At 57.7% G+C, this 14603-nt stretch overlaps 1 protein-coding gene across 1 annotated transcript; it reads left to right on the forward strand.

Annotated features, from left to right (window-relative positions):
* Positions 1-1932: 1932 nt before the first annotated feature.
* On the forward strand, positions 1933-10652 carry LOC311614000 (transforming acidic coiled-coil-containing protein 3-like; the record flags this gene model as incomplete). Its single annotated transcript, XM_084868490.1, has 12 exons — positions 1933-1941; positions 2222-2272; positions 5687-5758; positions 5951-6104; positions 7660-7787; positions 7987-8064; positions 8451-8527; positions 8696-8739; positions 9286-9446; positions 10064-10167; positions 10231-10351; positions 10556-10652. The coding sequence occupies 12 exons, from the start codon at positions 1933-1935 to the stop codon at positions 10619-10621; spliced, it is 1065 nt and encodes a 354-aa protein (XP_084724616.1). The 3' UTR covers positions 10622-10652.
* Positions 10653-14603: the final 3951 nt, after the last annotated feature.

The raw sequence follows: 14603 nt of genomic DNA on the forward strand, positions 1-14603 counted from the left end.
CCAGTTCTGGGCAAGACCCTCGGGCCCCAGGCTCATACAGAGGGAATCTGGGCTGTAAAGCAGAAGCTCAGGGGAGCGGCGAAAGGCAGAGCCCCCGAGTCGTACACATTTCACGCAGAGGACAGACTGTTGATTGAGCCGCTGGATTGCCCTAGCGGGAAGGAGACATAAGCTCCGGACTGCTCTTAACCCCACTTCCAACTGCACTGAACCCCAGTTGCTGGCTCGTTGGGGGAGAGACTAGACTCTCTGGTAGTGGGCAAAACTCTAGGGCACCTTTCTCTCAGAGGGGCTTGCAGTGAGTACCAAAGACACTGAGGAACACTGAGACTCAGGAACCTCATAGGGTGGGGCTAACCAGAAGCCAAGGCTGTAAGCTCCACCCTGAAACTCCGCCCCATCTAAGCTGAGCACAGAGGCTCTTGCAGCTGTCCAAGTCTAGTCAATAAAGCTGTCTCCTGGCATAGATACAGCTGATCCTCCCACCCTACCAACTCTGGGAAGTAGCAAAAATGCCAAGACAAGGAAACAGATCACAAACGAAAGAAATGGAGGACAAAAAGTGACTGGATATAGAATTCAAAACCACACTTATAAGGTTTTTCAAGAATCTCCTAGAAAAGGCTGATAAAATAAACAAGACCTATGAAGATATGAAAAGGGATCAACTAGAAATAATAAAAGGATCAACTAGAAATAAAGAATACATTGTCTGAAATAAAAAATATTATACAGAGTCCTAAAAACAGAATGGAAGATTGCAAGAATCAAGTGAAAGATTTGGAACACAAAGAGCCAGAGGACACTCCTCCGCAAGAAGACAAGAGAATCCAGAAAGTCAAAGATAGTGTAAGAAACCTCTGGGACAACTTCAAGCGAACCAACATCAGAATTATGGGCATCCCAAAAGATGACAGGGAGCAAGATACCGAAAACATATTGAAAAAAATAGTGACAGAAAACTTACCCCACCTGGTGAAAGAAATAGACTTATAAGTCCAGGAAGCCCGCAAAACCCCAAACAAAAGGAATCCAAAGAGGACCACACCAAGATACATCATAATTAAAATTCTAAGAGCAAAAGACAAAGAGAGAATATTAAAAGCAGCAAGAGAAAAGCAGGTAGTTACCTATAAAGGAGCACCCATAAGATTGTCAGCTGATTTCTCAACAGAAACCATGCAGGCCAGATGGGAATGGCAAGAAATATTCAAGGTGATGAATAACAAGAACCTACAGCCAAAAATACTCTACCCAGCAAAGCTATCACTCAGAACTGAAGGCGAGATAAAAAGCTTCACCAATAAAAAAAAAAAGCTAAAGGAGTTCATCACCACCAAACCAGAATTATATGAATTGCTGAAGGGAGTTCTTTAGGAAGAGGGAGAAAACAAAGATAAAAATTATGAACAAAAAATATGTAACTATCAACAAGTGAATCTAAAAACCAAGGGAATTAAAAAACCTGATGAACAATATTAACTGTTGAATATAATAGAATCAGAGGTATGGAAGGGGAGTGGACTGATGATTCTTGGGGAAAAGGGGAGTGGGGGATGCGGGAAGAGACTGAACATAAACTGTGCACCTATGGATGAGGACAGTGGGGGGTGGGGAAAGGGCAGAGGGTGGGGTGGGAACTTGGTGGAGGGGGGGAAAATGAGGAACTTTTGTAATATGAATAAAGATTTATTTAAAAATTTTTTAAAAAAGAAGAGATCGGTGTGTTCAGGGTGTTATGACCATAGATGCTGAAGGAGGCCTCCAGGAATTCCTTTCTCCACTCAGCCCTTGGCTCCCATGCTGAGCTGGTGTCCCTAACCCCGTACCCCCTAGCTGGTACCATGTCTCTCCCTGCTGAGCCCCTCAGCTGCCACTTGCCCACCTCTGAGTTTCCGGAGGGTGTAGGCCAGCTTCTCCTGTTGGGGTACGATGTCCTGGGTAGGGCAGAAGGTGGTGCTCTCCCCAACTGGGCAAGACAGAGCCCTCTTCACTCCACCCTGGCTGTATTTTGTTGTGGGGAATTTACTTGGTAAACACTCAGTTGTCACCAAAAATGCTCATGTTTGAAGGCAAGTCCATGGGGAGTAATTGCAAAGACTGCCCACCAAGTAGGCCCACAGCAAGCCCAAGGTCTGATGCTACGTGTCACAGGAGGCCATAGAAGGTGATATGGCATGGGTGGTCACACCTCCCTTTCCTTCATTTCACCCTCTTACAGGTGAAGGCCTCTAAAAGTGGTCCAGAGCGCTGGGACTCGACCAGGATCACGGTGGGTGCTGAAACCCAGGCCTGCTTGAAGTGGCCGTTCAGGCTACAGCAATCCCGTCTTATAATTTGGCCATCTCTGAGTGTTTGCATCTCATCCAGTACACGGCACACCGCCCACAGGGGTGGAGGATTTTAAGTCATAGACACCTGCCCAGGTCTCCAGACCATTGTTTCCTGCATCATCCTTTGCATGTTGGCAGGGGCCCTGGGAAGGCCCAGGAGGACACAATGACTTTGCCAAGACATTCAGCCCATCATGCAGACACACGTCTAACTCGGCTCTCCTGAACTCTAGGACCCTGATGGCATGATCTGGAGCTGTTGGGAAAAGCTGAACTGGGTTACTTTACATATTTATGGAGGTGTCCTGGGTGAGCAGTCAAAACCCCTGAGGGGTTTCCAGATAAGTCTGCTTTAAAAAAAAGTCACAGATAATGGAACCTTACACACGTGATGTCACTTCCTCAGTCACAGAAAAATACAGAAGCTAGAACTCTGGTCACCAGGCACCCGCATTCCTTAGCCAGGCACTTATCACCTCACTTGACTGCAGACCTTGGAGCGAGCTGGTCTCCAGGTGATTCAGGGTGTGTCTTTGGAAGAGCTTATCACAAAAGCTGTCTCACTCGCCATAGACAGTGGCTCAGGTCTCCCCTCGGAAGCCTGCTGTCACTCACAGTGTGTAACCTCGGGTAACGTATGACAGCCTAGCACCAGCCAATCCAGGGAGGCCACTTACTTATCCTTTGTAAATCCTCACCAGGATATTTTCCCACTGATTTTTGGAGAGTGGAAGGGACAGGGAGAGACAGAAAGAAACATCGATGTGTACGAGAGAGACACCCATCTCAGAGAGAGACATCAACTGGCTGCCTCCCCCACCCGCCCGGACCAGGGCCAAGATGGAGCTTGCACCCAGGTGCATGGACCTGATCAAACCCAGGACCTTAGGTCCACAGGCAGGCGCTCCATCCATGGAGCCAACCCGGCTGGGGCCTGTCCATGGTTAAAGGAACCTAGAACCCCATTCCCCACCTCCAACCACGTGGCAGGATGGAAAGTCAGTTCCCTCATATTTGGGAGAATGTTTGAAGTGGCATGCTGTTTGACTTCACCGTAGGCCCTTAGCATCTTGCATTTTCCTACTTTTGATGTTTTGCACCACCCGCCTCGGGGACCCTGTGTAGCCAGCCAACAGCCCCAAAGGGCCCCAGAACTTCTCCGAGAGGCCAACTGCCCTTAGGCAAGGACTGGAAGGCTCAGACCCGCCTGGAGGGCGGCGCTGCACCTGCTCGTATTTCACACCCAGAACACAGAGACCCCGGGCGGCTCAGGCTCCAGCCCTCCAGCACCGCACACAGCCTGGCGTCAGGCGCCCGGCTCCTGGGGGCGGGGCCCGCCCGCCGCACACCTTGGGCATTTGATGGGCGGCAGGCAGGACTGGACTCCTCCTCCAGCTCCATCTGCGACCTCGAGGGAGACAGGTAGGGCTGTGGGCCCAGTCTTGGCCGCATCCCCGCCTCGGTCCCTCCCCAAAGGTGAGCGACGTCCACCCAACACCGACCGCCCTCCCGCGGCCTCTCTGCTCAGTCAGGGTCCGCCTCAGCTCCAGGCACCGCGCTCCCCTCGCGGCGTCCCTCCCACAGCCACGCCCTGCCATACCTGGGCTCAGCCTGCCCACCCACAGGCTCTGCGGAGCCCGGCCCATGGGTCCTGGGCGGTGGGCCTGGGCCGTGGGCCGCAGGAGTGGAACCTGCCCCAGGCCCACTGCGCCCGCATCCCCCCTCACCCAACCCCCCTCACCCCCCCCCCCCCCCCGCAGGCAGGGAGCTGCTCGAAGGAGGCTGCCCTTCTGAGCCTGCGCTGAGGCCAGAACCAGTCACTCTGGACTTCTCTTCCCGCTTCCCCAGGCCGCTGTGGCTTCGCCTTGTTCTGCGTCCCCTGGTCTCCCTTTGCCGGCCAGTGGCCGCGTGTCCCCGCCGAGCCTTGGAGACTACAGGCAGAGACTGGTTCAGGGCAGCGGCTTTCTGTGGGGTTGGCCGGCCCTCCCCCGGGAGGCGCCCTCCACAGTTGCCACAGGGGTAGGTGTTTGGCATGGCTGGCGGTGCGCTAAGCAGGTGCCGCCAATCTGCCGGCCTCTGTCTGAGCGGGAGGACCCTGCTGGGCTCTTCTCCGGAATTAGGCTGAACTGACCCCCTGGCCGCCAGAGACCCTGAGTGGGCGGGGCCTCAGGAACATGGTTGTGCTGCCTTTTGCTGACTTAAGCTGTTTAAAACTTGCTTTTCTCTTAAGCAGTCTGAGAAAGGGGTCAGAGCAAAATGTCCCCGCTAGACCCTTCACCTACCTTGCGCAAAGCATTCTTGAGTCGTGTTCCTGTTCCAGGTGGAAGCTTCTGGAACCTGAATCTGTTTCTCTCCCCAGGTTTCCTTGTTACTTTTCAACTTCACTTAGTATTCTCTTTTTGAAATGCAACGGAAAGAGCTTGGAGTGGCAGGTCCTGTTCTTCCAGAGCGGCCCCAGGAAGGGAGGCAAGCAGGCAGTTCAGGCACCGCCTCCTGGCTTCGGGGTCTGACTAGCTTCCAGGGCAGAGAGCAGAGGCCTAGGGACTGGGAGAGGACCCAGGAAGGTGGCCCTGCCAGCCAGCCCTCCCTGGCTGAAGGCAGCCTCATGCCCTCTCCATCCTGTCCAGTGAAAAGCAGACCCTCGTGTGTCCTGGACCATGGAGCTAGGGGTCTGAACCAGAAGGGGAAATAGGCGAGCACAGACAACTCGCCTTTGACCTAGCCCATGTCTGCTATCCATCGGTGACCTGTGACCCCAGGCAGCCAGAGGGGAGGCAGGAAGAGGTTCTGAGGAGCTGACCAAGGTCCTGTTGCTCCTCCCTAGGGATCTACACCCTGGCCTGGAACAAGCTGGACCACCCACCCTTCAACCCACTGGAAGGCGCTGGGGACACCCAGCCCCCAGAATGCCTCCAGAGCAGGACCGTGGGGTCTGGGGCCACAGGGGCCTCCCCTCCGAGCCCGTGAGTGAGGGTGTGGGAGGACCCAGGATCAGAAATGCCAGTAGGCGCCCTGAGGAGGGGCACAGGGGGGCTATTGTGAAATCTCAGAAGAGAGCGGAGGGCAGGGCCACCCATGGGAGCCCCCTCCGTGGAGACTAGAGGAGAAAACATCCTGTCGTTGCGCAGCTCTGAGGGCCCCTGTGCCTGCGGTTCCTGGGGTGGAGCCCGGGCTGCTGGCCACACCTTCCAGCTGCTCTGGGGACTGCTGCCCAGCGGCCCCCACTGTCAGGTCATAGAGAAGCTTAGCCGTGCCCAGAGCCGGCCGCCATCTCAGCCCTGGGCCTGGCGCTCTGATGAGGGGGCACAGGGCTGGTGGCAGCTGCAGCCTGTGGACCCTGTCTCTTCAAGCAGGCCCTGCCAGCCTCTGAGGATGGCACATGTGTGCGGCAGACCACGGCAGGGACAGCGGGACTGGTGGGCGAGGTACGGAGTGTGTGCCCGAGGGGGAGCACATCTTCCGCAGTCCCCATTGTTCACATGTTGTCATCAAGCAGAGGGAGGCCGGTGGTGACTGGATGGGACACACTGCTTCCCACCCTACCCCGCAGCCCCCAGCTCGAGGGGACAGGGAGGCAGAGGCCCGCCTGGCAGCCTCGACTTCTCCTGAGCTTCCAGGTGGCCTTCCTCTTCCTTCCAGAGCCAGCGGCTGCCCCCAGCCGTCTGGGCACTGAGCCCACAGCCGCTGCTGCCGACCCAGTGCCCCCCGCTCTGCAGGGGCCCGAGTCTGCCTGGGACCTCAGGGAGGAGCACTTCCAAGACCCAGCTGCGGGTGCGTTGTCCCTGGTCCTCCCTCTGCTGTTGGTTCGCCTGGAACGTGTCCCGTGAGCGTGTGTGTGTGTGTGTGTGTGTGTGTGTGTGTGTGTGTGATCTTCCTGCAGGCAGCTGGGTGCCTGCCTGAGCGAGGCCCTGGGGCAGAAGCCGGTTAGGAGAGGGGCATTCCTGGAAGACTGCTTTAGGAAGCCTCTGAGATGGGCCTGCAGCCTCCCTGAGAGTAGCACAGGCATGCATGCGGCCGTGTCAGTGACAGTGAGGACAGCTGGGCCTCAAGGTCACTGGAGAGGCTTGAACCGAGACCCCACGGGGATGAGAGCAGCGCTCAAGACTTCCACGTGGTGCGGAAGTCTTCGCATGCGGCTGTGCGGCCCTTCCTACAGGGAGGCGGGTGTCTCTGAGGGAAGGTGTGCCCAGCAACCACGTGACTGAGTTGCTTTAAAAGACATGAGGCTGATGGACCAGGTCGCCCTCTGGCTCCTTAGAAACCGCTGGCACAGAGGAGATGGGGATTGGGGGTGGGGATCCCCTGGCAGGACAAGTATGTGCCCTCTGCAGAGGTGCCAGGAGCCAGGGAAGACTGGGCTGGGCAGGTCGCCATTCCCAGGAGATGGAGTCAGGGTGGGTTCGAATCCACTTCTCTCGCAGAGCATGTTGTCAGCTTGGCCGTGCTGCAGCCTGAATGACCCGCGTGTGGACAGAGTGGCTCTTGTTCACTCCCCAGTGGGTGGGCTCCTGTGTGTTTCCACTTCAGCTGTGTGAGTGTGCGTGCACACGTTTTTCAGGTATAGGTATCTGCTCTGCGTATACCTGTCTAAGGACCTGAGGGACTGCGCTTTCCCACGGGGTCTGCCCCGTCTTCTCCCCGGGGGCGGGACCCCACTGTCTGGCTGCGTGATCCTGGCCTCCCAGCAGGGGCAGCAGGTCTGGGGGCTGCGACCTGCGTTCCTGGGGATGGTGATGGTGAGCACCTTTTGCACTTGCTGGCCTCGTGTCTTCTGTGGCAGAGCGGCGGCTCTGACCCCTGCCTGCTCAGTGCCTTTGGTGGTTAGGTTCTGGTGTTTTCCAGAGAAGGGTCCCGATCAGACACATGGCCGCAGAAATGCCCTCCTCCTGTGGCTCTTTCCCCGATGGATGGGGCCCCTGGAGGCACAGACATTACTGAGTCCACTTCCATGTTTCCTTTTGCTGTTTGTGATGTTGGTGTCCAGCCACGAACTCACTGGCAAAGCTGGTCGGAAGGTTGACACTTGCGTTTTCTTTTAGAAATTGTGTAGTTTCAGCTCTTGTATTTAGGTCTTTGCCCCATTTTCAGTTAGTTGCATAGATGGCATGAGGCACCCTTCGTTTTTTTAGGCAAATGCTGTTACCAGAAACTAAAGGACTCACTTGGGGTAGTTTCAAACAGGGGTTCTCCTTTAGCCCCTGGGGACCTTTGGTTGTCACCCCTGAGGTGCCTCCCAGCACCCAGTAGTGCACAATATGGCCGCACCTGGTTGGAGGGTGTGTAGCTGGATGCCGGCAGTGTGAGTGGGGCTCTGGGGCGCCTGCAGTGAGGAAGCTGCTGGCAGCCTTTGCTCGATGGGGAAACATAGTCTGCCATGTGTGGGCGCCTTCCTGTGGGGGCCCGCCCGAGGCCCCACTGGTGGACCTGGACTCCGAAGCGGAGCTGAGCCTTGCTGTGAGTGCTGCTCCCTTTGTGGAAAGGGATGGGCTTTATGGTCGGGGATCTGAAGGGTCAGTGACAGGGGGGCCCTGCTTGTCTTGGTCACTATGCAGTCCTGGAGCCTCCTGCTCCCCAGAACCTGTCCTCCCTGACCACACGACGGGGCTGGATATGAGAGGAGCTTGGGGCCCAGCTGGTGTCTGTTGTCCCACAGGTGCCCCCACCTCCTTGTGTGCTCAGGCTCAGGGACCCCCTCGAGAATGTGCTACAGTACAGACAGAGGGACATGGCGGTGAGAGCGAGGCCTGGGGAGAGGGTGCTGCTGCGGTGGGACCCCAGGTGTCCACTTACTCAGCTAGCTATCGCCCAGCTGGCACAGGCTCCCAGGCTGTGCCCACCGGCAGCGGTGTCCTGCCCTGGCCTCGCTGTCCATAGCTCCTGCTCTGAGCTGCCTCCAGTGTGCTGTTTTCTCTGCCACCCCCTCCTCCCACAAGCTGCTCCCAGCCTGGCCTGTAGCAAGAGGCATCCCATCCCAAGCCCACACCCCACACATAGGCATGGGACACCCCCAGAACAGACCTGCCCACAAAGGGGAGCTTGATGGACTCACACCCCAGACTCGGACTCTCAGTGGGCATCTGCTGGCCGACTGGTGCTGCTTAAGCCTCTTCTGTGCAGGTGGAGGCAGCATGGAAGGAGGTCCTACAGCTGAGGAGCCAGTGTGAGGAGCTGCACCAGAAAAACCTGGAGATGGGGTGAGGCCTCAGCGGTGGGGGGGCCTTCAGGGGGAGTGCCTGGGAGGCCTGTGGGGTGGAGGGGGGCACCTGGGGATGGGGTGAGACCTGCAGGAGGGATGGGGTGACATGGGGATGGGGTGGGGAGTGGCCCACCACAGTGCTCACAGGCATCTGCTCCTCCCACAGGAAGGTCATGGACCTGTATGAGAGCTTGATGTACGAGGTGACTGGTAAGTGCGGCCCCGAGCCCCTCTCTAACAGCAGCTCCCGCCTCGGTGCCACAGCCCCAGTGTAGAGTGGCCCAGGCCAGTGCAGTTAGGTCAGGGTGGTGGGGGTGGGGCGGTAGGAGTAAAGCTGTGGGCTGGTGCTCAGTTCCCAAATGGGCCAGAACATGGTTGGCAGCTGGGACCGCAGGGAACAGATCTCGCACGGCGTGTCCAACTTCACCTCTGTGGCCACTGGCTCTGGGTGCGTCCAGGCTGCCCTGGGGGTGGGAGCACCCTGCCTCTCCCTGGGCCAGTGACTCAGGCTCCAGAGGCTGCCAGCTGTGGGGACAGCTCTGCTGGGGCCCTGGGTTCCTGTTCCCCCTGGGCTTCCGGGGCTGGTGTGGGAAGTGCTGTGCTCTGGGAGAGCAGCTGGGAGGGGCCTGGCCACCTTCCTCTGGGGACCTCCGGGCACTGCGGCTGACGCGGCCCCCTCACCTTTGTCCCACTGTCCTGCCCTTAATCGCCCTGTGGAGTCTGCCCCCTGATCCTGTGTGCCTGTCCCTTTTCAAGAGGAGGCTCTGAAACAGCAGGAACTTGCCAAAGCCGAGATCCAGAAGGTTCTAAAGGAAAAAGACCAGCTGAGCACAGACCTGAGCTCCATGGAGAAGTCCTTTTCCGACCTCTTCAGGACGTTTGAGAAGCTGAAGGCAGCGATCGAGGGCTACCTGATGGTACGGGGCTCTGCCCTGTGACCGCCTTGTCATGCTCAGTCCCCAGCCCCTCGGGCAGGAGCTGCCCCACCCTACCCCCAGAGTCCTGGTCCTTGCTCTGTGCTGGGCTGGTGGCCAGCCTCACCAGTGGGCCTGGGACAGGGTGGGGTGCTGTCAGCCTGGGGAGGCCTGGGCATGTGAGCAGCGGAGCTGGAGGCACATCCTGGGCAGACCATGCAGGCCAGTGGATGCCCTGGTGACAGCGGGCACCGAGGAGCCAGCACTGCCTTTGGAGGAGGCCTGGCCAGGCCCCCTTCAGCGCCCCCAGCTGGGCACGTGCAGGGGTCGGGGCCCACAGGGCTGTGGGAGGGAAGCTCTGGTGCTGGGCATGCTGGGGGCGGGGGTGGGGGGAGTGCCAGGAGGCACTAACAACCATTGGGGTCGGGGTCAGGCTGGTGTCCAGGGAGGGGAGGCATGGGCTCGGTGTGGAGGGTCTTTTCCAAAAGAAAAACAAGTGCTGTGTCCGCGGCCCTTCCTCATCTGAGCTGCTGCTGGTGTGTGTCCCGGGGGGCTGGCTGGGCCTTGCACATCTGACCCCAGAGCAGTGAATGGGCCAATAATGCCCCTCCCCCTTAAAGAAGGAAGAGTCACTGAAGTGTGCAGAGGACTACATTGCCAGAGTCCAGAAGGAAGGCCAGTGGTACCAGGCGCTGAAGGCCCACGCAGAGGAGAATCTCCGGCTGTGAGCATGGGCACCTCAGGCAGTGGGGAGGAAGGGGAGGCTGAGCTGCTCTCCCCTGTGCAGGGCCAACGAGGAGATCACCCAGGTCCGAAGCAAGGCCCAGGCGGAGGTGCTGGCCTTCCAGGTGAGCCTGCAGAAGGAGCAGCTGCGTGTCCAGTCGCTGGAGAAGGCCTTGGAGCAGAAGGTGGGTGTGGCCTGAGGCCCGGGAGCGGGAGGAACATGGTCCTGTGGTTTGGGACCTGCCCTGTCATGGCCCCGTGGCCTGCTGGCTCCCAAGCTGGGCCACAACCCTCCTCCAAAATGCCTCTCCGTTCCAGGCCAGGTGCTTCCTGGGCCCTGCTGCCACCTCTGAGCACTGGGAGATGGAGGGTGGACACTCCTCTTTCAGACAGAAGAAAATGATGAGCTCATCAGAATCTGCGACAACCTCATTTCCAAGATGGAGAAGATCTGATCTGGGTCCCCGCCCTGCGCACCCGCCCTCCTCTTTGTCTGTCTGTCTGTCTGTTAAGTTTCATGTTCTTTCTCCTCTCTCACCTCAGCTCATGTTTAAACTGATTAAAAAAAAAAATTTAGAAAGGAGACTAAATAAAATGTGAGTTCAGCACTGAAGTTGTTCTATCTTGATTAAAGCAAGGCTTCCAACTTTGGCCGGACCCTCCATGGCCCACATTGCCTCTGGCCCCTCTGCCCATACCTTGGGGCTGCCAGGTGGGCACACAGCCTGCTGTGTCTGCCTCCCAACCACAGATCAGAGTCCAATGGACCAAAGTTTATTTTATTTTTAATGTTTTTATTGATTTCAGAGAGGAAGGGAGAGAGAGAAACAATAATGAGAGAGACTCATTGATTGTCTGCCTCTGCATGCCCCCTACTGGGGATTGAGTCTGCAACCCAGGCACATGCCATGACCAGAATCAAACCTGGGACCTGTCAGTCTGCAGACCAATGCTTTATCCACTGACCCAAATCAGCTAGGGCAGTGGTTGGCAAACTCATTAGTCAACAGAGCCAAATATCAACAGTACAATGATTGAAATTTCTTTGGAGAGCCAAAATTTTTAAACTTAAAACTTCTTCTAACGCCACTTCTTTAATATATACTGACCCAGGCCATGGTATTTTGTGGAAGAGCCACACTCAAGCGGCCGAAGAGCTGCATGTGGCTTGCAAGCCGAGGATTGCTGATGGTAGGGGGCTCTGCCCTGTGACCGCCCTGCCCTGTGACCCCAGATTACAGCTGGGGCCACTGTAATCCTATCTAATAAAGAGGGACTATGCTAAGTGGCCATCACTCCATCACAAAGATGGCTGCACCCACAGCTGAGGACAAGTTCCTATCAGAAACCTTAACGAGCAATCAGCAGGGACCTGAGGCTACACCCTCCCCCTCCCCTGTGGGGCTTGACAGGGGAGCTCAGGCTGCACCCCCCCACCCTGGAGTCAGGCTGGGGGACCTCAGGCTGCACCCCGTCCCAGTGCCAAGCCAAGGGACCTGAGACTACACCCCCTGCCTGGCAGGTCTTGACAAGGGTGGGACTGGCAGGTCTAGATCTAGCCCAATGTGGCAGGGAGAGGCGGGGGGTGGGGGGATGGGGTGGGGGGGCACAGCCAGGTCTGGGTCTCACGTGATTTTAAGGTGCATGTGGTGTGCCCCAGACTCTGACAGGAGGATTTCGTATACATTTTACTAATTTTATTTCACCTCTCACACTTCTATTATAAAGGGCAAATAGCAATATTAAATTATTTCCTCTAATCCCCTTTTAATGTGCATGAATTTCTTGCACCGGGCCACTAGTTTTAATGTAAAAACAAACCTGCAAGGGGATGGTGGGTCTGTGTTCCTGGGTGAGATTGCAGCCTGGGAAGGAGCCCTCACTGAGAGAGCTAAAGGTTGGCACCTGTGCCTGATTCACACGAGCACTGCAATGTCCTGGCAGCTCAGTGGCCTTGTCCAGCCCCGTGGACTGATAAGGGGAACACCCTGAGGAAGTGGTCTGTGCCCCAGACCTCAGGTTCTCCACTGGGCTCCAGCCTGCTCAGCCAGGCCTGCCAGCTGGGGCTTGGGGGTCGCTCCAGCAGCTGAGACCTTGGGGCACCCCTGCCAGAGCAGACCTTCAGCGCTCGGCCATGGCTCAGCACATGGACACCTGGTTCTGGGGTTGTCAGCTGTGTCCAGGCCTGCTCCAGGGAGCCTGTCCTCAGCTCACTGGCCCTGGGCCCTCCCTCCTAAAGAGGGGATGGGGCCCCGAGGATACACTCCAGGCAGGAGAGGCACTGGCGGGAGGGAGGCAGCACGAGGGCAGAGGCTTGGCCCGAAGGCCATCACGGCCCAGTCCCTAGACACAGAGGGCACAGAGCGGGCTGGACACGGGCCACAGACTGGGATGGGCCCTGTGCCTGGGAGGTCCTCATGCCTGGGCCTCCAGTGCCAGCTGGAGGCATGGGCTCCCGAGTGCTGACCATTGGGCATGACAGGCCCAGGTCTGTGTGTCTGACCCCCAGGTGAGTGGGTGCTGCTGGGCCCAGAGCCCGCTGGGTTCTAGGAACAGGCCCAGTGCAGGGGAGTGGCCGCCACCTGGCCTGGCTAAGGAGGTGCCCATGCTCAGGCATGGGGGAAAGCAGGATAGGGGTGTCTTCCCTCCCAGGTCATCGTGGATGGGTCCTTTCACAAGATCCGACCAGGAAGAACCCAGTCAGACCTCCCTTGAGGGCCAGGGTTCCAACCTGCCACAGAGTCTGGCTGTGACTGGCCCCAGTGTGGGCAGTGGCAATGTTCCTGGCTGCCACCATGGGGGTGCTGCCTGCCGTGGGCCAAGGTGCAGGTCAGGATCTGGAGGTGATGTCTTGGCTGGGGACCTGCACTTGGGGCTCTGGCTGGCCAGAGGGCATCAGTACCCCACAGGTGGAGAGCTTGGGGGAGTATCTGGTTCAGGGAAAACAGGCCAGGCCATAGAAGGGACTGCTCCCCGTGGCCCCTGTGCTCAACCCTGCCCTCTCCTCGTCCCCATGGCAGCTCCAGGCCCTCTCTGGGCCCTCCTACTCCATTGTCAGCACAGGAGGTGCTGTTTGTTTGTTTGTTTTTTAATCTTCAATTAATTTCAGAGAGGAAGGGAGAGGGAGAGAGAGAAACATCAATGATGAGAGAGAATCTTTGATCAGCTGCCTCCTGCACACCCCACAGTGGGGATTGAGCTGCAACCCAGGCATGTGCCCTGACTAGGAATGAACCAGGACCTTTCAGTCCTCAGGCCGATGCTCTAAACACTGAGCAAAATGGGCCAGGGCCGGAGGTCCTTTTATGAACAGTCACACATGTCCCTCCTGTGGCAGTGCTCCCAGTGCCAGGTGTGCATGCCTGCTAAGCCCTCGGGCGGGGCCAGCTGGACATCTGAAGCTGTCACCTCTGTGCTGAACAGCCAGCAAGAAGGTCCCTTGTCCTCAAGGTAGGTCGTTCCCCATGAATGGGGCAGAAAGCCGGCCCTCAGGACCTGGCGACCAGTAAGTACCTGTGGAGGGGGTGGGGCAGTGCTCCCAGAGTGGAAAGTGATTTTTGGGGACTTGACACAGTTCTCTCCCCGATGTCAAAGCCCACAGACAGGCTGTGGGGGTCGCAGGGCACTCCGTTGTGAGATGCACCGTGGTGGGGGCAATGGGAGCCCCGGGGGGCTCATGGAGGCCCATGGTCATCCGAAAGGGGATCGCTCATTGGTCCAATGAATGAGGGGGCAGGATTTCTGGAACAAGGGTGCGGCCCAGGCCTACAGCTGAAGGCTGTCAAGTCAACGAGGGGGCGGGGCTAGGTGAACAGCCAAAAGAGGTGACATAAGTTGGAGAAAGGCTGGTGGGCAGGGACACGGGTGAAAGGCCGGCTGGCCATCCGACCTGCCACACTGCAGCAGCAACCTAAACAAGGGGCTAGGAGGACTGGGGGGCAGGTGAAGTGATCAGCCAGAAGCTGCCAAGCCAAGAATGGGTTGGGGCCAGGGGCAAAACCTGGAAGTGGTCCAGTGGATAAGGCCATGGGGCCCTGTGAATGAGGACATGTTCTCAAGTGGCCACAAAAGCCCCATCTTCCCGTGGTATAGACTGGATGCCAACAAGAAGGTCCCTTGTGCTCAAGGAAGGGTGTTTCCCGTGAATGGGCAGAAAGCCTGCCCTCAGGGCCCAGCGACCAGTAAATATCTCTGCAGGGGGTGGGGCAGTGCTCCCAGAGTGGAAAGTGATTTTGGGGACTTGACAGCTCTCTCCCCAATGTCAAAGCCCATAGACAGGACTGTGGGGGTCGCAGGACACTCTGTTGAGAAATACCCCATGGTGGGGGCGATGGGGGCCCCTGGGGCTCATGGAGGCCCATGGCTGTCCAAAAGAGGGGGCTGGTCTCATGCTTGTGGACCTGGGCCCTGGGTGGGAGGCAACCTGTGAGCAGAAGG

This window comes from Pipistrellus hanaki (assembly GCF_964339955.1).
Source record: "Pipistrellus hanaki genome assembly, chromosome: 19".
NCBI lineage: Eukaryota > Metazoa > Chordata > Mammalia > Chiroptera > Vespertilionidae > Pipistrellus > Pipistrellus hanaki.